Source organism: Microtus pennsylvanicus, chromosome 11 (genome assembly GCF_037038515.1).
Source record: "Microtus pennsylvanicus isolate mMicPen1 chromosome 11, mMicPen1.hap1, whole genome shotgun sequence".
NCBI classification, from domain to species: Eukaryota; Metazoa; Chordata; class Mammalia; order Rodentia; family Cricetidae; genus Microtus; species Microtus pennsylvanicus.
Genome location: NC_134589.1, coordinates 52712186 through 52735041, shown reverse-complemented (window position 1 = coordinate 52735041; position 22856 = coordinate 52712186). Strand labels below are relative to the sequence as shown.

At 49.2% G+C, this 22856-nt stretch overlaps 2 protein-coding genes and 4 non-coding genes across 7 annotated transcripts; 2 read left to right on the top strand and 4 right to left on the bottom strand.

The window, feature by feature from the left end:
- Positions 1–9676: 9676 nt before the first annotated feature.
- On the top strand, positions 9677–11497 carry Borcs6 (BLOC-1 related complex subunit 6). The gene has a single exon (XM_075992078.1). It carries the CDS (start codon positions 9737–9739, stop codon positions 10811–10813), a length of 1077 nt encoding a protein of 358 aa, XP_075848193.1. The 5' UTR covers positions 9677–9736; the 3' UTR covers positions 10814–11497.
- Positions 11498–12210: 713 nt separating this feature from the next.
- Trnai-aau (transfer RNA isoleucine (anticodon AAU)) lies at positions 12211–12284 on the bottom strand. The gene has a single exon. It is a non-coding gene; the product is annotated as a tRNA-Ile (tRNA).
- A 354-nt stretch (positions 12285–12638) lies between these two features.
- On the bottom strand, positions 12639–12712 carry Trnat-agu (transfer RNA threonine (anticodon AGU)). Its single transcript has one exon. It is a non-coding gene; the product is annotated as a tRNA-Thr (tRNA).
- Positions 12713–12930: 218 nt separating this feature from the next.
- Positions 12931–13012, bottom strand: Trnas-gcu (transfer RNA serine (anticodon GCU)). The gene has a single exon. It is a non-coding gene; the product is annotated as a tRNA-Ser (tRNA).
- A 363-nt stretch (positions 13013–13375) lies between these two features.
- Positions 13376–13447, bottom strand: Trnaw-cca (transfer RNA tryptophan (anticodon CCA)). Its single transcript has one exon. It is a non-coding gene; the product is annotated as a tRNA-Trp (tRNA).
- A 6752-nt stretch (positions 13448–20199) lies between these two features.
- Positions 20200–22462, top strand: Tmem107 (transmembrane protein 107). 2 transcript variants are annotated; one of them, XM_075942410.1, is made up of 5 exons: positions 20200–20412; positions 20599–20666; positions 20749–20849; positions 21894–21990; positions 22183–22462. In XM_075942410.1, the coding sequence occupies exons 1-5, from the start codon at positions 20326–20328 to the stop codon at positions 22250–22252; spliced, it is 423 nt and encodes a 140-aa protein (XP_075798525.1). In that variant the 5' UTR covers positions 20200–20325; the 3' UTR covers positions 22253–22462. The 2 variants fall into 2 exon arrangements, with proteins under 2 accessions (XP_075798525.1, XP_075798526.1); XM_075942411.1 differs by having other exon boundaries at positions 20217–20412; positions 21894–21969.
- Positions 22463–22856: the final 394 nt, after the last annotated feature.

Here is a 22856-nt window from a genome sequence, read left to right as displayed (position 1 = left end):
GCTGGTGATGCAAGCTGTCTGGTGCTGAGAGCAGAGGACATTCCCAGTTCCTGCCAGAAAAGCTGTTTACCTCGCGCTATGTGGCTGACTCTAACTTCCACAGCATGGACCTGAGCATAGCAGAGACTGGGCTGACCATGTTACCCTAGAGTCTTGGACCTAGAGAGTTCATTCTTCTGAAGATGTGAATATACCCTAGAGCTTTTTTTTGTTTGGTTTTGTTTTGGGACAGGGTAGTCCCAGTTGGACTGGAATTCTCTTATTATGTGGACAGGCTGGGCTTGAATTCACCTGAATCCACTGCCTAAATGCCAGGAATAAAGGCGTTGTCCTAGAGTTTTGATGCACAGAATAATGGCCTGACCACCCGAGCTCAGAGCCCTTGTGCCAAACGTTCAGGTGATGACTAAAACATTCATCAGCTTTTCCATGGTTGTAACAGGCTGAGATAGTCAACTTGGTTGGCCTGTCACTTTGGGGCCTGAAACAAGACAGCACACCGCGGTAGAAGCACATGGCAAAGCGAAATGGATCACTTCATAACCAGAAAGCAAAAGACAAATGCCACTGAGCCATCTCTCCAGCCCCTAGGCCTTATTTCTTACTGTTTCCACCCCGTCAGTAGTGCCTTGCCAGGGACGAAGGCTTTTACATCCCACATCCAAAGCTACAGCACCTAGTTCAGGCTTTGCATGTCATATGGTCTCCACTGTGGCTGTACTCTACTGTTCTTGCCCCAAAGCAACATAGACTGCATATACATGAGTAAACATGACTAGATTCCAATATCTATTTATTTGACTTCATAACTTTTCATACTCCTTATTTTCAACCCTATAAAAACTGCGTGGTTGGTGGTAGCGAACACCTTTAATTCCAGCACTTAGGAGGCAGAGGCAGGCAGATGAGTGCAAACCCAGACTAGTCTTCAGAGAGAGTCCCAGGACAGCCAGGGCTGCACAGAGAAACCCTGTCTTGAAAAACAAAATATACAGAAGGCGGCCTATATAAGCAACCTTCCTCTCAGGTCTCATGCTGATGAGCTGGTTTGACCCACGAGGGAGTCATGCTTTGCTGACCACTGATGTCATAGACACTGTGGTCACTGCCCCTAGCTTTCTCCTTCCCGCTTTTGTGGTGCAGCTACTGGAGTTTGGTGGGAACCGGCCCTCTCCTGATTGCTTTACCATAATCAGTGCTTCCTCAAAACAGCAGTGACTATCTGTAAGAGACCCTCAAGACTGAGCCTGCTGACATTCCCTACGGAAGAGGGTGGAGTCACCAGACCCTCACCTTTACTCCAATCACACTTTATTTTTTTAATTAAAAAAAAAATTGCAGCCAGGCGTGGTGGCACATGCCTTTAATCCCAGCACTCGGGAGACTGAGGCAGATGGATCTCTGTGAGTTTGAGGCCAGCCTGGTCTACAGAGTGAGTTACTGGACAGCCAGGGCTGTCACACAGAGAAACCCTGCCTCGAAAAACTAGAAAAAGGAAGGAAGGAAGGAAGGAAGGAAGGAAGGAAGGAAGGAAGGAAGGAAAGAAGGATTGCCAGGTGGTGGTGGTGCACACCTTTAATCCCATCACTCAGGAGGCAGGTGCGACAGGTGGATCTCTATGAGTTCAAGGTCAGCCTGGTCTACTTGAGTTTCAAGATAGTTAGGGCTGTTAACACAGAGAAACCCTGTCTTGAAATTTTTTTTCTGGATACGATGAACTATATTGCTAGATAGGTAGGACTGTCTAAGCTCTATTTGTCAAGAGTCAAAGGCAGCCCTGGCGATCAGGTGAAGGTCTGGGATGGAATCTGAGGGGAGATGCTCAGGGTGGGGGCTAAGTTGAGGTAGGGACCCCTCAGCAGCCAACGGCTTCTGTTTTCCATATCTCCCTGGGGTGTGCGTTTTGGGGCTTCTTATTCCTTGAAAGCTATATGGACCATGAAGCCCATCTGTCACCCTGTTGTAGCCAAATTCATTCTCATGGACGAAAAGTCACCGTTGAGGGCAAAGCCAGTCCTAGTATCAAAAGTGAAAGCGGGTGTTAAAGTCTCTGGAGCCGACATGTCCCTCAGTTTAGCTCAGAATGCTTGTTTCATCATTGTAGGAAGTTAAGGCCTGCCAGGCCAAAAGGAGCTAGCCTGGAGACTGCCTGGAGCTGTCAAAGGGTCCAATAAGGAGCGACCAAGCGGTGTTTCCTGATTACTTAGTAACAGGCGCTGTCAGAGGTCCTGATCGTGCCTAGCCAATGAGAGACGAGAATGAAATGTCAGCTGCCAATGGATCAGAACGCCTGGGTGCCGGGGAGGATGTCTGGCCCCGGAACAGGGACTGCTAACAGGGTTTGAGCTCGCTTGGTCAGCTTTTTTTTTTTCGTTGTGGCTGTAATATTGATCTGTCATCTGTGGGATGACAGGGAGAGTGAGCTGTGGGGCGGCCTGGGAGATGAGTGCCTGGAGGCCCTGCTGGCCAGGCCTGAGGTGTGAGCTGTCACTGGTGTGAGCTTCCTGCTTGACTGGGGTCTGTCTGAGCCTCAGGAGTTGGTGACACTCCTAGGCTTCCTTAGCCTGGTGTGCAACTAGGCCGCAGTGAAGGCTGTGGGCCCCTGTCGGACCTCTGCTGGACTGTGTACCTGTCCTCTGAGCCGCCTGCTTCTTCCGCGGCTTCTGTCCTTCCAGGTGGTCCCAATAGGTCTGGCCCTGCGCAGCTGACCCAGCAGACATGCCAGTAAGGCATGGAGGGCAGCCGGGGGCCCGCCTTGGGCTTCGGCAGCCTGTCCGGGAATGGCAGCATTTCTCTGGTAAAGCTGGAGTCCCAAGGCCTGAGGCCTGTGCCACCCCAAGCGTCCGAGCCCACCAGAGCAGTCAGGAATGCCTGCTGCTTCTGTGGGGCCCGAGCGGTGGGAGCTTGGGACTGGCCCACTGCAGCTGGCTGCTCCGGGGTGTCCTCACAGTTCCTGATCCCCTTTGACTCTCCACAGCCTCATGCTGCTCCTGTCAGTGTATGCCCTCGGCTACCCGGGGCTGATCTTCAGTGCTGCTGGCGCTTGGGTTTCTCACCTGGTGCCGCAGGAGCCACAACGCCAAGGCCAGCCGCCTGTGCTGTGTGCTAGCGCTGTTGGAGGACAAGGAGCAGGCTGTGCGCCTGAGGGTGCACCTGCAGTCTGACCACCTGGGTTCATTTTCCAGACACTGAACGAGTAGAACGGCTAAATAATATGGGAAAGCACGTGGGGCCTTTATTTGTCAATTCATAGAGAAGGTCTTTCGAGAAACCAAGAACCAGCTGTGCAGGGAGCAAATGTGAACGTGGGTCAGCAGCCCCTTAGAGTCAACGGTGTTAAGGCTTATACTGAAAATGTAAACAGAAGACAAATTCCTCTGGGCCTTCAGACTAGTTTTGCAGGAGATTGTAAGATTGATTTGGAGATCAAGCGATATTCTTGTGGAGCTGGTGTGTGAAGTATTCAGATCGATGGGACAATGTGGGTGACCCGGGAGCCCTTGATGGGTGACATGTCTTTAGTCTTCCTCCTTGGGATTAACTGGACAGGACTGACTAATCTCCTGGACATCCCTGGACTGAATGGTTTATCAGATACTATCATTTTAGAAACAACATCAAACTAATTGACAACCATTTGCCGAAAAACAAGCTCTTAGCAGGCCTCTCTACACGTCTAATAAAGATACCCTTCCATGCAGTCCCTGCCTCCACTCACTCCTGTCCCTCACATCACACTGGCCTTGTCAGATTCCAATAAAAACTCAGAGGGATGAGCACGGGTACCTGTCACATATTAGATCTCACTACCTAGACATCTATCTCTCTCTACTTCTCAGAAAAGGTGTAGTCCCAATTCAGTTAAAAATCAAAGCTGGCTTGGGAGTATGGCTCTCTCCTTCTCTAAACCCAAGCATGTGAGAAAAAGAATTCAGAGTTTCTGTCTCATATCAGAAGGGCGACCTGGTGTGGGACAGAAGAAAACAAAAAAATCTAGGGACTATTTTTGTCAAAACTCTGTTATCACCCCAAAATTCTATTTTTCCCTTTTGACTCTTCAGTACCTTTCTTTGGCTAAGTATATATTAACAGACTGATAGGTAAAATAAATAGATTGATAGAAAAATAGATATATAGATGAAAGAAGATGATAGAAAGATAGGTAGATAGATGATAAAAATAGATCAATGGATAGATACATAAACAGATGATAGATGATAGATAATAATAGATGTGACATATATACTCAATAAAATATTATTACATTTTAACATATTTACCCTATTTTTAATTATTTGTAAGTGTATGCAATGTATGGTCCTGCTTATTCCTCTCAACAATTCAATGACTTTCTAGGCTCTTGGAAGATTTCCCATACCACTGGCATCCCCTACAATCCACAGGCACAAGCCATTGTGGAGAGACCAACAGAGTTCTTCAGGAGCTGTTGGCCAGGGCAGTCTCACCAGAGACTAGGAGAGATCCTCATCTGGCGTGTACAGAGGTTCTTTTCCATAAGAGCTTCTTCAGTTTTGATGACAAGGGGCTCAGTCCAGCTTACAAGCACTGGGCATCTCTACCAAGGACCACTCCCTGCCCCTGGTGAGATGGAGAGAGCCTGTCTCCCTCCAAGGCAGCCTCCAACCTCCCTGCTAACCGTGGGAGAGGGTATGCTTGTGTTTTTCCTCAGACTGCCACAACGCTAATATGGACTCCGGTAAGAGATGTCCATCCAGCCATGGATCAGCCTGCTTCCACCAAGGAGGGAATAACCCAGGATGGGTAATGTTTCCCCTTTCTTGCCCGTCACTGCCCCCCTAACACATTGATTTATTAAGGGTGAGGTTATGGCCTCTGACTATTATTATTTTTTTTTTCGAGACAGGGTTTCTCTGTAGCTTTGGAAACTGTCCTGGCACTAGCTCTTGTAGACCAGTTTGGCCTTGAACTCACAAAGATTCACCTGTCTCTGCCTCCCAAGTGCTGGGATTAAAGGCATGCACCACCACTACCCAGCTTGACTTTTCATTTTTAAAAAAGTGTTTGGCATAATATGAAAAGGCTATTGGATCCCTCCCGGATGCTCACATATGCATTAATTGGTGGGGTGGTTTTGTTAACCCTCTTTCTCCTTTAATGTCTCCTGAAGCAGATCCGACACCAGCAGACAGCAACTAAGGTGACTCTTCAGTGTTAATGGCTCTCAGGCATCCTTCTCACAGTCCTCTGCAGGAGGTTATTGTAGGGTAAAAGGGACAACTGGATCAGGAAACCAACCAATCACTGAGTGCCCTGACTCTGAGTCCAGAGCCAGTGAAAGAAACGCCCCCCCCCTCCATCTGATACCTGGGCCAGTGAAAGAAACATCTTTATCCCTGAACCCAGGACTAAAAAAATGTACCCTGACTCTGAAACTAGTGTCAAAGAAACACACTTTGTCCCTAGAATCAGAGCCAGTGAAAGAAATATATACCCTGATTCTAAGACTAGAGTAAAAAAGCTAAAAAGGACCAGTGAAAGAAACAAATTGGTCATAAAGTCAGAGCCATCCATCTCTGCCCCTGAACAACTACACTGACCAATCCCTGAACAGGAAAAAACTAACCAGTCCTCCTTTTCCTTGGAAAAACTCTGCCCCTAAGAAGCTCTATATAAGCCTCAGGGCCCCTTCAGTTAAAGGCTGCCATTAATCCCTCCCTGGCAGGGGCAACTGCTCTCCTGGACTCCTTCTCAAATAAATCTCTTTCTCCGGAGTCTTGGGTGATGACCTTCATTCGCTGGTGCAGACTAGAAGAACCTGGCTGGGACATCACTTAGAGGACTGAGCTGAACTTGCTGAGATGCTCCCTAGAGGGTCTCAGCAAGGCGGAGCACAACAGAAGACCCTTACTAGGATGCTCCTTAAGCCGGAGCTGAGCAAGGCCAGGCAGCAAAAGGTAACTTTTCAAGAAGCTGGAGGAGATTGCTACATTTCTGCAGGGGCATCCCTGTCAGCAGAGTGTTAGCAGAAGAAGAAACATCTTGGGCCAGAGAAGAGACAGATAGCTCTTCTAGGACTTTCCCTTAAGGGAACAGAGCAAAACTCAGCTGTAGCGGCTCTCCAGGAGAAGATCCTGAGGGGAGACCATCCCCCACCACACCTCAGCTTAAGGTAGCCTGGTTTCCTGATAGTTAGGACACCTTTCCTCCAGGGCTGAGCTGTCCTATTGTGGCTCCAGCCTCCAGAGCTGTCCTACTGAGGCTCTAAGTATATCCTGGCTTCCTGATAAGCCAGGGTATTTCTGCAACACTACAACTGTAACACATTTCCCCTACAGTTATGCATACCTGGTTATTTGTAATTAAAATGGCTATTATTACCTAGTATCCCCCACTTTGGCAGCTCTACAGGAACGAATGCTCTTTGAGGGCTAGTAGTCAAAGACGGGTACGCACTTGTTTGGCAGGCCAACCTAAATAAATAAACAACCATATGAAAACCTACTGTAGAAGTTTCCTAAAATATATACATATATGAAAGAAATCTAAATGGTGTCCCCAAAAGTTGGTGTTCCAACCAGACTTTTTTTTAAAGGTTTTTCAAGAAAGACAGGGTTTTTCTGTAGCTTTGGAGCCTGTCCTGGAACTAGCTCTGTAGACCAGGCTGGCCTTGAACTCACAGAGATCTGCCTACCTCTGCCTCCTGAGTGCTGGGATTAAAGACGTGCTAGCCACCATCACCCAGGCCAGCTGGACATCTTATGCCACCAAGAAAATCCTCCAGTGGCAGGGATGGGTTACATCTTGTTGAGTGGTTGGCCAAAGGGATCCCATGGAGCCCTCTAAAGATCAAAGGCTGCTGCCAAGCCTATTGGTTACTTCCACATCCTAATGGTAAGTCCCCATTGCTGAAGACAACACTACTGTTACAGAACACAGAGAAGTCAAGTTGGTGTCTAACTAAAAGCTTTACTCCTACTGACTAGTATTTATGGTATGGAACTGGAAGGGATTCTGCATGCTATCAGAGAAGAAAGGTAATCATCATTATTCCCCAGCTACAAACAGTGTTGCCTACAATAGTGACCTGCGTGCAAGATATACTAGTGCAACAGTGGCACAAATGGAAGTAACCAGCCACTTTTTAAAGTAGATTTAAGGCCCACTCCATGAGATGGAACCCATACCTGACATCGCTAAAGTGGCCAGGAACCTGACTAGGTAGGTCACGGGCCTAGGTTAGGCAGCTAGCACTTATTCTGCTGCTGCTGCTGCTGCTGCTGCTCTACTAAAGGAACATTGCAATAAAAAGGCTTTTAATTACATACTGCTATAGCTATAGATTAGTGCCTTGCCCAGGCCACATCAGAGAATCTTCTTGCAGTGTATGGGAACTAACACCAAGACCATGTGCAGAGAGTGAGAGACTTTGAAGCACCCAGTCCTAAATGGGGGTCCTCATCAAATGCTCCCCTCAAGGATCAGAAAGACTGCGAGAGCCACAGGTGATGGCTGGCTCTAGGGAAACCACATCTTCTATGCACAATAGCGCAATGGGACTGATGCACATCAGAACCCAGTGACTGTGACAGCATGCACAGGAACTGCACAGCTTCAAGCCAGACAGGAGCCCGACGGGGAGTGACAGAAAGTCCCACCCTTAATAAAGCTATCTGCAATGGCTACCTGCTGGCATAGGCAAGTCAGTTCTCTTTAACTGAGTCCCATTGGGTATATCAATCACATTCAAATGCAGGTCCTATGCCCAGGAACAGGGAGTTGATACAACACCAACTCGAGTGTATTTTTACGGGCTTTTCATTTTGTTTTCCATTAAGCACTTTTTTTTGTCTTAGTCTTTTGCTTGATTTTGATGTTCACTTTTGTAGCTTTTTGGTGTTTCTTGCTTTACTTTTGTTTCTTTTTTTTATTTATTTTTATTTTATGCATATGGGTGCTTTGTCTGCATGTATATCTGTGTAAGGGTGTTAGATCTTGAGGTTACAGTTGTGAGCTGCCATGTGGGTGCTGGGAATTGAACCCAGGTCCAGCAGTCAGGGTTTTAAACTGCTGAGCCAGCTCTCCAGCTTCTTTCCCTTTTGTTTCCATGTCTTTCTTTTTATATTTTGCTTCTTTAAAACAGGGTTTCTCTGTGCAGCCCTGGCTGTCCTGAAACTCATGCTGTAGACCAGGTTGGCCTCGAACTCACAGAGACAAGCTCTTGCCTCACCATCGCCTGGCTTGTTTTATTTTTAAAGAAGAGCACAAAATTGGGTGTATGGTGGGAAGGATCTGGAAGGGGGAGGAAAACACGACTAAAATAAATTATATGAAATTTTTTCAATAATTTTTTTAAAAAATCTATTAGGGAAAAAGACAGAGAAACACACACAGAGAGAAATAGCCAAAATGTACATACTGTCACACCAAATGTCATCTTGTTATTTGAATTGAAATTTGAATTTAAAACCCATTTTGGTGGTGGCAAGACATATCTCTGGCATGTTTTAGGATTCCTTGGATTACGCTTTAAAAAAAAGAACTCAAAAAGCTTGCCAGGCGATGGTGGCACGTGCAAGAGTAGAATTAGGACAGTCAGGATAGAGGGAACTGCTAAGGCCAATGTCGGTGCTGGCAAAAAGGGAAAGTAACAACCCTGCAGTGGCTCAGCAGTGACTGTAAAAACTTTTCACAAAGGTTTCCGTTCCAAAAACAGGAAAGATCACACCTATTATAAACCAAGGAGGATATTATTAATTTGCTTTGCTAAATACAAGGGACCCAGAGCTTTGGTTCTATTTTGTAACTAACAACTTTTCTACCAACAGTTTGCCCTTGGGGAAAAAAAAATCTTCACCCACTACAGAAACTAAAACGCCTGGCGAGATGGCCCTCCTGCCTGAATCTTGGTCTCGATGTTGGAAATCCTCCTTCCTTCTCGTTTATTTTAGCCCCAGGATCTTCTTGCTATCTCTTCCCCAGCCCCGCGCCCCAACACTTTTTGTTTATATCACCCCTCTTTGCCCCTGAGATTTAGGAAAGCCACTCTGCCTGCAAGGTGGCTCTGATGCTCTTGATGGTTCTCCGAGTCTTCCCATCAGAGGCCTCCTCTAACTAGTACTACTTACTCTCAATTACAGTCCTTTATTTCCCGCACAGTGCTTATCAATATTTCTGATCTTTTCATCTGTTGAATGTTTTCTTTTGTGACAAAATCACGTTTTATCCTCTAATGAGACAAAGCTCTACCCAGAGGAGACAGGAGGCCAGAGAGTGGCAAACACACACCAGAAAGTCCACAGACCTTGCGGCAACTCTGTCCACAGTGAGACGCTCTGGGTGTCAACGACCAGGTCCCAGGGTCTCAAGAACAGAACCAATCACTCTTGTGCCGCTGAGAATTCTGGCTTTAAAATATTCGCATCCCAAGAACCTCCAGAAATCCTAGAACGATCCCCGGTGGGGTGTGATTGCTAGGCAGTAACTGTGGACCCAGAGCCTGGCTCCGCCCCGAGAGACTCCGGGCTCAGCTGTCACGTCCCAGCCGCTACCCGACTGGCTTTCACGTGGGCTCTGCAGTTCAACAACAGCTCCTCGTCCGGAACTTCCTGGGGCGGCGACCAATCGCAGAGTCCTTCCTGTCCGTGACCCGATCAGCCCGCTGCCAATCGGCGCGCCTCCGCCCCCGCCCCTTAAAGGCGCCGCCGCCGCCGCGGAGCCGGGCGAGCGACTCGAGGTTCCGGCCCCCACCCGCAGCATGGAGGCCGCCGGGGGGCGGCTCGGGCCGGAACCGGACCTTTCGGCCGTCGCCGATCATCAGGCCGCGAATTTCAGCGGCCAGCCGGTCCGAACGCCTTCGAAGCCGCCCTCAGTCTTGAGGGAGTCCGGGGAGGAAGAGGCTGAGAACGTTGGGGTCGCGAGCCGTCACCCACGAGCGTCCCCGAAGACGTCGAGCGGCAGCATCGTCCGCCGGCCGGAGCCGGGCGCTTGGGAGGAACAGCCGGGCATCAGGGCGACGCCGTCAGGGACCCGGGGCCGCGGGGGACCCGCAGGTTCTGAGCTAACCCCGCCCCCGTCCTCCTGGCACCAGGACCCCGAGCCCGGCGAGAACCAGCCTTCCGCCCTGAGGGTCTGCCGTCGAGGGAGCCCCGGCGGCGTCGAGATGGATGTGGAGCCTCCGCAGCGAGAGGATGCAGACCACGACGAAGAGGAGGCGGCGGCGGGTAGGGCTGGCCGCTCGTTCCCCAGCCGCCTTCAGGACAGCCGCAGCCTGGACGGGCTGAGTGGGGCGTGCGGCGGAGGGGGATCCTCGGCGACTGGCGAGGCCGGCGCTGGCGGGGGACGTCGCGCCACCATCTCCAGCCCCCTAGAGCTCGAGGGCACGGTGAGCCGCCACGGCGACCTTACCCACTTTGTCGCCAACAACCTACAACTCAAGATCCGTCTGAGTGGCGCCCCCCCGCCCCTTCCCCCTGCCTCTGCGCGGCCCAGCCTGACCCCCGCACCCACTCCCACTATTCCTCCCATCGACCCCGACGTGCTGAGAGATCTGGAGCGGCTGAGTCGCGAGCTGGGCGGCAGGGTGGACCGTCTGCTCCGCGGGCTGGGTGGTGCGGTGCAGGAGCTGACAGCATTGAGCGTGGGCTGTATCCAGACCTACCGCGACGCCGTGGATTCTTTAGGCGAGGCCGTGGACATGAGCATCAAGGGCATGTACACCTTACTTGCGCGCTGCGAGGAGCTGGAACGGGCTCTGCAACCGGTTCAGGGGCTGGCACGCCAAGTCCGAGATATCCGACGTACTCTGGAGGTGTTGGAGGCCCTATGCAAGTGACCAGGAGCACAGAGGAGAGGCAGGCCATGCCTAACCTGGCCAGGCCAGGGTCCAGTCGGACCCTAAGGATTCTTCGAGAAGCCCTGGTGGAAACTGCAGGCTGAGGGGAGGCCTATGCGTTAGAGGTTCTTCCACAAGCGTTTACGTGGCCTGTGCCCATTCTCGGAGTAATGTGTGAATGGAATGGGGAATGTGGAAGTCGTAAAGATTTTCCTGCTGCAAAGGGCTGTAGCTCTGCTTCTATTCAGTTGGCCAGCAGTCTACCCTGTTCTCCTGACTCTTCTCCCTCGCTAGAACGCCATCCTTGGGAACGCAGGCCTTTAGATCTCTGCTGGTGGGGTGGAGCAGACCACCACGCGTGCCGAGAAGAGAATGGAAGGGGCCACTGTTTGCTGTGGTTGTCCTGATCCCAGTGATCAGACCCCAAGTGCCAGCCAGGGGCTTTAGGAGCTTGAGTGGTCCTCGGCAGGCGCCGTGCAGGCAAGGGCGCACATCTGCTAATGCATAACCTTCTGCTTCTTCCCTCTGGTCCCCTAAAATGCCACGGGGTGGAGCAAGCAGGTGCACATTTCCTGGTGGAGAGGGTGAGGTGGGAGGTGTCTCACCGCTCTCGGTTAAGTTTAGAATTGTTGCTGGTTTGAAGCCCACCTGTTGTGGAGAGTTTTGTGGAATTAAAGTGCTGCTGCTGCTAAGGCTGAGCCTGTTTCTGTGTGGGGTCGCAGGGGAATGGGAGTGAAGGTCGGGGTGGGAACTGGGGGTGTGGGGGAGTAAGTCTCATGCTAGAGGGAGAAGGATCTTAAGGCCTGCTTCAGATCTGAAGGAGATGATTACACAAAGGTCCTCAGAGCCACTACAAGCAGAAGCCAGCACGGGTCTTGGGGGGGGGGGGGGCTTTTCTGCTCCCGATGGACAGCAGACACTCCGCAGATTGGTTATCTTGGTAATGAGGAAATATAAACTCCTGCAGCTCTGTCCCTGACCTCAGTGCAGATCAGTCCACAAAGACTGTCTTCTCCTTACAGTTTACACAGTACATTCAAGAACTACATATGATCATCGAATCTCCAAGATAACAAAAATGATACCCGTATCCCACATTTTGGACATATTCCAGTACATTTTTTTAGTTCAAACTGTTTCAGGATTAGAAATACTGCTTTATGAAGTGTTCTTAGATGTCTCCCTTTTAGAAAAATAATTAAAACTAGTAAAACCACCTTGGAATCCAACTAAAACGAGTAATAAAAAGACTGAGAGAATTCCATACCTTTATCTAAAATTGCAGAGAAAAAAAGGCCACATTGTTAAAAGGGATAAAAGGAAAAGAATTCTATACTTCCATCTAATAATTGCAAAAACGGCCTATTATTTAAAATTCAAAAGGAATAAAACAACTCTGGCCCGTACGGGGATCGAACCCGCGACCTTGGCGTTATTAGCACCACGCTCTAACCAACTGAGCTAACCGGCCAGTTACACCAAAACTGCCTTTTTAAAGGCATGTAAAAGGAATAGAGGTTCCAGTTTAGCCAAGAAAAATCTAAAGACATTTTGGAGGACGGAAAATGTATATATCCAAACTAGCAGTGAATAGTTATCAACTTGCAATTTTAACAGGCACGAATGGAATGATGCGATTTTGACATTTGATTGCGGGTCAGTACGTAAATGTGATCTGGAAGGAGGTTCTGGAACCCACTCCCAAATACAAAATCACCTGAACGGCAGAGCAGTGAGTAGACGTAAGTAGGTGGACTCAAAGTCTGTTCAGGTCTCAAGATGTGTTTGTTGGAACTTTTCTAGTTTCCGTAAAAGGGAAGGACAAAGGCACCGCTGGGATTCGAACCCAGGATCTCCTGTTTACTAGACAGGCGCTTTAACCAACTAAGCCACGGCGCCTATCCGGTGAGGTAACTCCTTCACTACTTGGCCAGGTCACTCATAGGGCAGATGAGCAACCAGGAAATAAATCTCGGTGCTGCTGGAAAAGGTAGTAGAAGGGACTGGAAGTCAGGGCGGTAGTAGGTGTTGTGAAGACCGAGTGACTCGGAAATTGTCAGGATGACAATTTGTCTCTCGATTACAAAACTGAATGTAGACCGCAGAAGCTACACCGACGACGAGGATGGGATTCGAACCCACGCGTGCAGAGCACAATGGATTAGCAGTCCATCGCCTTAACCACTCGGCCACCTCGTCCACACAAGCGATAGTCGCGTTGGCTTCTCCGAGACCTGAACTCTCACTCCTGACCGAGGCCGCCCCTGTCTGTTTCCAGGACTCCTGGCCTAACTGCCGCGCGCACTCGCAGAGCAGTGATGGAGCGAACACCGAAGGCTCCAATTCGGGCTGGCTGGCTTCGAGTCCCGCTTTGCCCAGAATTTCTGGATTATCGCAAAGATGCTCACTAGAAATAGATCACTGAGATATCCTGACTGGGCGGCGTCAAGATTTGGTTCCCGAGCCTCTCCTTTTTGTTCTTTAAGAGATTTTTTTTTTTTTTTGATCACTGGGACAAAAGTAAAGGAAATTGAAAAAAAAAAGAAAAGAAAAAAGTGTAAGTGACCCCGACGTGATTTGAACACGCAACCTTCTGATCTGGAGTCAGACGCGCTACCGTTGCGCCACGAGGCCGGCCGGCCACAGCCCTGCACGGATCACCTCATGGCACTATTGGAAGGATTTTTTTTTTCTTTTTCTCTAATGTTCCTGGAAACCCAAAATATGACTGGAGCCTCTCCCCTCGGAGGAGACCGCACCACCTGAACTCAGCAAAAGCAGCTCCATCCCTCTGACTCCATGGCCTCCCGTCCCTGTCTGTTCCCGGAGTCCTGTGAAGGTCAGCTGAAAGGAGAGCAATGAATGGTCCCCCTTCCCCCCCCCCCCCCCCCCCCGCAAAGGCAAGCAGCAGCCTGGTGTTCTGTCACCTACTAAGGCCTGCTCTTAACTGGATGCAGAAGGACAGCGACTTCTTGCCCCCCCACCTCCCATTTTCATCAGGGGTCTGTCTTCTCTCCTTAGGCTGCAGCGTTCCCTAGCTCCAGCTGTCATCTGTACACACTCAGGGCTGCTGAATCTTGCTCACAGACCCTGGTGTTGGCGCCAGCGGACATCTCCCCTTGACTAACCATTTCTTCTTTCCCAGGTCTTTTGCATGCCCATGACAGGCCATGAAAGGGGAGACTCTTGACTCTTCCCTCTCCCACACATCCGGTTTCCAGTCCCCAAATCCCGTCTGTTCCAATCCCTCAGGAATTCTGCCAATGCCCATGTCCATTCTCTCGGCCTCCCGGGCTGGCTTGCTATGTATCAAGCTCCTCTCTCATCTGGGCTCCGGAAGGTCCTCCATCGCTCCCTGGCTTAAAATCAAAGGCTCTTTGAAGTCAGATCCAGTCTTAGCTCCTTGGGTTTACAGAGTCAAGAAGTTGAGTTCTTAACGCCTGTGGGCTCCTCATATACAATTCATATATAGGCTACTTGGTACACTTACATAATCTTTTTTGAGTGACTTGTTTTCTGTGACAGCGTTTCTCTCTGTAACCCTGGCTGCCCTGGAACTTGCTCTATAGACCAGGCTGGCCTCCAACTCACAGAGATCCACCTGCCTTGGAGGCTGGGCCACCACCAACGGGTTAGTAATTTTATCTTTTTAAGATTTGTAATCTTATCTATTTTTTAAGATTTATTTTTATTATTTTAATTGTGTGTATGTAGGAGGAGTACGTGCACATAAATGCAAGTGTCTGCAGAGTGCAGAGGTGTGAGATCCCCCGCAGCTGGGGGTCCTGGGAACTGATCTTGCAGGTCCTCAGGAAGAGCAATGTGTGCTCCTAACCCTTGAGCTATCTCACCAGCATCAGCCCCTACTCACTTTATTAAAGACTGCTGGCTCCTTAGTTGTCCAAGCTGACTTGAATTCTTTTGGTTTCAGCCTTCACGGTGGTAGGATTACAGGAATACAGGGCTAAAACTAACTTTTAAGGTTCTGGTCATTTTTACTTTTTGAGACAGAGTACTATATAATATACATCACTTTATAGCTCTGGCTGTCCTTGAATTTTCAGCAATCTCTGCCTCAGCCTCCCGATTGTTGGGAATACAAATGTGTGCCACCAACTCATTTATTTTTCTCTCTTTTCTCTTTCCCTCCTTCCTCCTCCTCTTCCTTCCCCTCTGTTCTAGGAATGAACCCAGTGACCTCTTACATGCTAGGCTACTGAGTTATATGCCTAGCACCTGCTGAATCATTTTCAAATGTCTAAACTCATGACGACCCCAAATGTCTTTGAACCACAGCCTTTGGTATTGCTTGAAGGGCTTTCAAATCCCTGTCTGCCTGTTTGCCCCTCACATTGCTTTCAGGACTCAGTTCGGGGCAGACTTCCTCCCCACGTGGCGTGCCTTTCCTCCCTCTCCCCCACAAGGGCACTTAAATACTCCTTGTGCTGTTTTGAGCACTGTCATACTCAGTGGCTGAAGGGCCTACCACTCTTGACAATCTTCCTGCCTCGGGCTCCTGAGTGCTGGGGCTGGGGCTTTTTATTTTCCAACAAGACCTGGCTAAATTCCCCAGGCTGACCTTGACTTTCTACGGTAGCCCAAGTAGGCCTTGCACTCACAATTCTTCTGCTCCCCACCCCCATGCTACATTTTAGTTGTCTGAGACCAGCCTGGATAATATGGAGGTCCTCTGTCAAAGGAAGGCGAGAAGAGAGGGAAGGAATAAAAGAGAGAGGCAGAGAGAGACAGCTGGGTAGAGCTGCTGACTCCGCACTCCAGCACTGGGGAAGGGGTGGCATCATCAAAGTTCAGGGAGTTCATGGCTAAGGACTTTTCAGAATATAAACAATAAGATAAAATCACTTCTTAGAAGGCAACACACCTTTTTTCCTTATAATGGAAACAATATGACCATCAAAAGTTTGACTCCATAAAATGTGATCATTGAGAGTTTTTGTTGTTGTTTGGTTGGGTTTTTTTTCCCCCCAAGACAGGGTTTTTCTGGGTAGCCCTGGCTGTCCTGGAACTTGCTCTGTAGACCAGGGTGTCCTCAAACTCAGAAATCCCCCTGCCTCTGCTTCCTGAGTTCCAGGATTAAAGGCATCCACCTCTACCGCCAACTAGCATATAATTTAGTCTTTACTGATAAATTGCTCTTGTTTTAGAAGAAACAACGCTTGGTTCATGTTTTTAATCCAACTACTCAGGAGGCAGATGTAGGGATTTCCAAGAGTTGGAGGCCAGCCTAGTCTACGTAATGAGTTCCAGGCAAGTCAAGAGCCATAGCGGAACCCTGTCTCGTCTCAAAACAACAAGGAACGGCCTTTTATTCTCTCCTAAAATGAGAGTGAGTGAAGAATAAAGTCCTCGTGTGGCAAGCCTTGAAGTACCGGCATTAGAGGAGGGTGAGAGGCAGAAGAATCTCAGACTCAAGAACAACCTGGGCTACTTAGTGAGACACTGTCTGGTGCACCCGCACAGCTGTCAAGATCTGCTCAATGCCATCTTTGGCTGCAAGCTTGAGGCCGGTTTGTTTTTGATGGAGCAGTAAGCCAGAAACTAATAAAATGGTTTATGTGTGATTAAACGGGGACACTGAGATCTCTAGATGACTCTACTTTGTAGAGTTTTGCTTTGGAATCATGTGTTTAATATAATCATAAAATAAAATTGAAAAGTTAAGATGGCGGCCTGGGCACCTGCACTTGGTGCAGGCACTTGCCAGTTTGCAAGCCATTCTGTGATGTGGTAGCAGCTCAAGCCTGACCCCTGTTGGCACTCCCTCTTGAATAGCCAGCTCTGCCCCACCAGGGGGGTGGTCCTTGGCATCTTGGGCCCCTTGAGCCTGGAGGAAGTGGAAAAGTCACAGCAGCCCCGACTGTGGGTCACTGATATTGGAGCAGAAGTGGACAGGCTGGCCAAAGCATGACGGCCATCTAGGTTAAAACATCCACAGCATTGCACAGTAGGGTCTTGATCCTTGATGCAGGTAGGCTCCGTGTTCCCTCGGTCCTGATAGAGCTGGATGTTCCCAGAGGGCAGACTCTCAAACCCAGGCAGAAGCATTCTTTTCTGATGATCAGCACAAAGGGCAAGTCACCAGCAGTGGGGCAGCTCTTTCTGGAGGGGCTGGCACAGGCCTCCACGGTGACGGCTGGCTGCTCTAGGACAGGCTGCCAAAGCGAGTCCATTCCTAAGCAACCGCTCTGGAGACCAGCTGAGTAAGGCTAGGGTGAAGCCGATGCCCGGCACATGTTGCCAACAGGCTACCAGCACATGTTAAATGGAATGCCTGTGCCCAAACTCCAGAGCAGCTGTCTGAGCAGGAAGCACAGTCCCCTAGGCCCTGGAAGGGCCCCAAGCTCAGAGATGTACATATACTCTTATGTTCCTTCCCAACAAGGGTGATTTGAACTATCAGATAATGTTCCAGGTCACTTTTCCTGATTGATGTCATTAACACCCCTTCCCCGTGTCTGTGTGTGTGCACCCCACAAACATTAGGAGAGAGGAGCCCCAGTCCGAAGTGAGACAGCTGAAGCACATGCATCACCCACAGTACCTCCTAAGGCCACAGAGTGGCACTAAAACTCAGAAACAGCTTTTCTAGGGCAGGCTTCTGAGAACCAAGGTCGTGGAAAGGACTGAACAGACCCACCAAGCTCACTTAGTGCCATTACCGTATAACATCAAGTGTGAGTACCTAGTTTCTGCCATCTGGTAGCACCTTAGGCTAGAAGCACTACAGGCAGGAAACCCCAAACTTCCAGGTCCTCGAACCCCACATCACACAGCCAGACCCAGATCTTTTTCCTCTAAATATCTCTCATGCCAGAGATCCCAGAACTTGCAAGGCTGAGACAGGAAAACTGCTGTGAATACAAGGCCAGCCTAGAGTACTCAGTGAACTTCAGGCTAGCTAGGAATACAGAGTAAAACCTTAGTTTTAAAAAAGAAAAAAAAGTATCTCAATTCCCTCCAATCTACCTGCTAGATTCCATCTGATTTAAATCCAACCTATCCCTTCTAGATGTTTCTTTCATATCTTTCCCATTTATCTTCTACTTAAAATCTATTTTCTATGTTGCAACCAGAGTCTAGAATGCAAATCGGATTATGTCTCGCTCCATGGCTGCAGAAGCTGAGAGAATTTAGCCATCCAACATCACTCTGATCCTCTCTTCCCCTCTTCTCTCCTCTCTAGTGTAGGCTTCAGAATCCTTGGCTTCCTTTCTGTCTGATAAAACACGCCCTTGCTCCTCCTTCCGCCTGGAATGCTGTTTCCCCAGATCTCCACTGGGCTGACTCCTTGCCCTCAGACCTTGGGAAATCTTCAAAAGCTCGCCCTCGCTTTTTCCTGGCTCTTCATCCTATGTGATACAGCCTCTTTAGCCTGGGTCCCCTGGAGCTGGGGTTACAGGCTGTGAGCTGCACAGTATGGGGTTTAGGAACTGAATTTAGCTAGAGCACTATGTGCTTTTTCTTTGCTTCTTTGTTTTCTGAACTGGGTTTCTCTGTGTTAACAGCCCTGGCTGTCCTGAAAGTTGCTTTATAGACCACGCTGGCTTTGAACTCTCAGAAATCCTCCTGCCTCTGCCTCCCGAGTGCTGGGGAAAAAGGTGTGTGCCATGTCCTCTTAACTACTGAGCCATCTCTCTAATTTTTGTTGTTATTGTTTTGCTTTGTTTTTATTGAGACAGGATCTGACATAGTCCAGCTTGACCTAGAACTCACTACATAATTGAGCATTGACCTTGAATTTCTGACCCTTCCCCCACCTCCAAAATTCTGGGGTTGTGTTTGCCCCTACCTAGCTTAAGATTCAGGTTTATATGTAAAAGGTGTTAGATAGTTTCACTATTAGGACCTCAAGTGGCGCTTGGTAGTAAAGCCCTTGCTTGGTACGGTCAGACCCTGAATTGATAAATAGGGACCTTCAATACTATAAATTATCCCTCATGCTTTCGAGTGCCATTCCAGGCATTAATGATGATCCTGTAAGATTCAGAAGGGAGGGTGGAAGTATACCTCAGTAGAGAGTGCTTACCTATATGAAAGCGGTCTGGATTTATCACCAATGCTGAAAAAAAAATCAGGAAATCACACTTTTATACCACTATTATCTAAGTTACAAGCCCTACACAAATTTCATCCAGCATTCCAGTGTATGTGGGGGGGGGGGGCTTTTACGGTTTGGGAGCTCATGTGTGGAGGATCCTTTTACCTGGTTTGGGATCCCATGTATTGACAGCTCTGTCCCCTTCATTCAGAACTCCTCAGTCTATCTTTCACGACCTTTAACTAAAATATTTTGACTTTGAGCTCTGAAAACTTAGGAAAAGAAAACCTAGGAAGACAAATATATTTCTTCTAGGTTTTGGTCAGTTCCTTAAAACAAAACTTTAAGAATTATCTGTTTTCAAATTCTCCTTTGATATTATTTGCGTTGCCCTTTTTATTTATAGTACCGTGCAGGGCTTTTTATCATTACTTTTTAAATGTTTGCTACCGATCTCCCTCCCTAAACTATAAAACTGGAGGGAGAGGCTTTAGTTTATATATCAACATACTCTCAGAGCCAAGCACTGTGCCTGGCATTTGGGAGCCGCCTAGAAAGATTAGTTGAGTGAATTAAGTCAGAAATACCTCTGAGCCTTGTCTTTTCGACTCGTTTAAAGGCACAAGGAAAGGAATGGAGAGAAGAGAACTGCCAATTGGCTGGGAGGTCCGTAATCAATGGAATTGATTGTGAATCGGGGAAGGTGGTGAGGACGTTCCAATCAGCAGGGATTTCATTGGAAGCCCCAGATCAGTCAGGTCGCCCTAGTAACAAGATCTTGGTCTGTAATTGAGCGATGTCGGAGACCTGACATCTCAAGAGCGTGAAAAGGGATGGTGGCCCAGCATCCCAGCCTGGGTTAAGCCTCCCAAAGGGCTCAACGCTATTCCAATTCATCCCTCCACTCCTCACCGTTTCTGATTTAACCCCCTCGGTTCCCGAAGCACTCACCTCACCCAAATCCTATCCTAATCGTTTCTGCGCTCGGCAAATCTCTCATTAAACTGAAACACGTTTTCTGGGGGAGAAATGAGAGTCATTCTTTGAGGGGTAAAAGTTTGATCTGGGGGGGATCCTCTGACAACCAGGGGTTCGGTGACATGACGGCGACTGAGGGACCAGCTCCGCACACCCTCCTCTCCCCTCGTGTCCAGAGGAGAAGGGAGGACTTGGCGGTTCCCGGTGCGCCCCCGGGGAAGGGTCCACTCAACCGCTCACCGCCTCGCCTGCCAGGAGACCCGACCTCCCGACTTCTGCCCGGAGCGCGGCGCTATCGCGAGACTTCCGGAAACAGCTGCGTGGCGCCTGCGGACGCAGTTACCACGGCAACTGGGCGGCGCCTGAGTGCGCGGGAAGGAGGCTTAAACAGAGAGGTCTGGCCTGCTTGGTGCGGGAGACTTGAGGCGTGACCCATCTCAGACTTCCACGACCCCCGCTCTGGGTCCCCGAGGCCATGGGTCGGATCTCCGGGCTCGTGCCCTCTCGGTTCCTGACGCTCTTGGCTCATCTGGTGGTTGTCATCACTTTATTCTGGTCCCGGGTAAGACACGGACGGGACGCGCGCGTGCCCAGCCGTTCTCATCTTGGAGTGGACCCAGCTCAGATCAGGCCACTCCTCCCCCGGGCCTTACCCAGTCCGTTGCGCCCGGTCCCCGGGCCCTCCCCCACCTGTCCCCGCAACCCCGTCCCTCCTTTGACTTTTCTTCCTTTTTGCCCGGTTCACCAGGAAAGCAACATCCAGGCTTGCCTGCCTCTCAAGTTCACCCCCGAGGAATATGAGAAGCAGGACGTCCAGTGAGCGCTTGGAACGGGATGAGAATGCAGGGGTCTTCAAAGACGCTCAGAAGCTCTGATCCAACCCCTTCCCTTTCTGCAGATTGGTGGTAGCTCTCTGTCTCACCTTGGGCTTCTTTGCGGTGGAGCTGGCCGGCTTCCTCTCAGGAGTTTCCATGTTCAATAGCACCCAGAGCCTCCTCTGTATCCTTTCTGCCTGCCCCACTCTTTCCACCCCTTTAGACCTTTTGGGTAGAAGTCTCTGCTCAGGGGGCAAACCGAATCTCTCTAGGTGAGAGGTCTTAGACAGTATGGGGAATTACTAGTCTTCAAACATTTGTTCATCCCTGTCATAAGCCATTTTCTCCCATTCGAGGGGGAGGGAGGTACACATCTGTGAATCAGTGTGATAAGCACTAGTTGCAGAGTATGTAAAATACAAAGCAATACGAGAACTCAGAAGGAACTAAGACAATGAAGCACAAAAGAAGGTTCTTGATGGCAGAATGTGGTGCCACAGGCCTTTAATCCCAGCACCAGGGAGGCAGGAGCAGGCGAATCTCTGAGTTCGAGGTCAGTGTGGTCTACAGAACGAGTGCCAGGACAGCCGGAGCTACACAGAGAAACCTTGTTTCAAAAAAAGAAAAGAAAGAAGAAGGAGAAGAAGAAGGGAAGAAGGGAGGGGAGGAAAGAAAACAAGGGGAGGGAAGGGAAGGAAGGGAAGGATGGAGGGAAAGAAAGAAAGAAAGAAAGGAGGATGAGAAGAGAGGAAGGCAATGGTCGCGGCTCTTGACTGAACTGTGGACAAGGAGGATCAGGCACTGGAGAGATTCCTGCAGTTTATCAGGCCTGTAGGTATTCATGTGTGGCCTAGGGTGTATGTAACATTAACCTCCCCCAGAAGTGTGCAGGGTTGCCCTAGATATGTAGAAAGCCCCCCCCCCCTTTTTGGTGTTTTGAGACAAGGTTTCCTGGCATAGCTTGGTTGTCCTAGAATTAGCTTTGTGGTCTAGGTTGGCCTTGAACTCAGAGATCCACCTGCCTTGGCCTCCCTAGTGCTGGGGATTAAAGCTGTGTACCACCGCCTCTAGTCTGAGCTCTGGTCTCTTAAGCATCTTTGTCCACACATTCAGAATGCATGACTGCCCACTCGGGCACTTGCTTTATGGGGAGGGAATAAGAGATGAACCCAGGTCCAGATGGGGCCCGTCACTCCGTTACTTTCCTTGACTCTGCTGTGTTTTTAAGCCATTGCAGCCCACTGTAGCGCATCTGTGGCCCTATCTTTCTTCATATTCGAGCGATGGGAATGTACCACATACTGGTACATTTTTGCCTTCTGCAGGTGCCGTAGCACCCAATATTCTAGAACAGGGGTGGGGGTGGAAAGTCTAGCCTAAATCTGAAGATTTTCCCCTGTGAAATTACTAGTGTTTTGAAGTGTCATACGCACCCCAAAACACAGTCCCGTATAGTGTTTGGCGGTTTGGGTGTTTGTGTTGGAAGGGGCCCTGAACCCATGCCCTCCTTTTCACAGCCTCATCCCCGCTCTCACGGAAACGGCTTTATTCATCGCTGTCTTTGGGCTGAAAAAGAAACCTTTCTGATCACGACTTGGACGTAGGAACCAAGGCTGGAAAAGTGATGAGCTTTCTCTCGGTGGGGGAAGAAGAAAGACAGGCTTCAGTTTTTTCTCTCCCTACTCTTATGCCCCGCTCACTGCTTCTAAGCAGAGGATGGCAGTGTTGGGATAAGATCTCTCAAATCTTGGCTTATAATTTTATTAGAGCCTTGTAATAAAATACATTTTTTAGTAAGAGCTAGTCTGATACTATTTTTCAGAAGACAACTGGGTGGGCCATGGAGCTGGTGTAAAAACTTTTTTCCTAGCCTTCCTGTACGTAAGCTAGTAGGCGATCCTTCTATTTGGATTTTTACGGTACACGATAGACGGAAGTAAGTGGGCGGAGATATGTAAATAAGCACCGCACACAGAGCTTCTAGTTTGCCGTGTGCGAGCGGAGCATTCTGGGAGGATTTTATATCTCCCTTTTGGGCCCCGAATGGAAAATAATTTATATATAGCGACTTGCAAATAGGTTTTATTCTACGGTTGCAAAAACCCCGAATTACTGGGTTTGTGCTAAAACTGTCACATTTTCACCCTTGCTTTAACCGGAAATATCTTTGCTCAATAAACAATGGGACCCT

What these genes read in the sequence shown, in the direction of transcription:
- Borcs6 (XM_075992078.1), top strand. Translation starts at nt 9,737, where the DNA reads ATGGAGGCCGCCGGGGGGCGGCTCGGGCCGGAACCGGACCTTTCGGCC.
- Tmem107 (XM_075942410.1), top strand. Translation starts at nt 20,326, where the DNA reads ATGGGTCGGATCTCCGGGCTCGTGCCCTCTCGGTTCCTGACGCTCTTG. An exon ending in TCACTTTATTCTGGTCCCGG is followed by an intron (nt 20,413 to 20,598) that starts GTAAGACACGGA and finishes CCGGTTCACCAG; the next exon opens with GAAAGCAACATCCAGGCTTG. An exon ending in TAGCACCCAGAGCCTCCTCT is followed by an intron (nt 20,850 to 21,893) that starts GTATCCTTTCTG and finishes TGTGTTTTTAAG; the next exon opens with CCATTGCAGCCCACTGTAGC.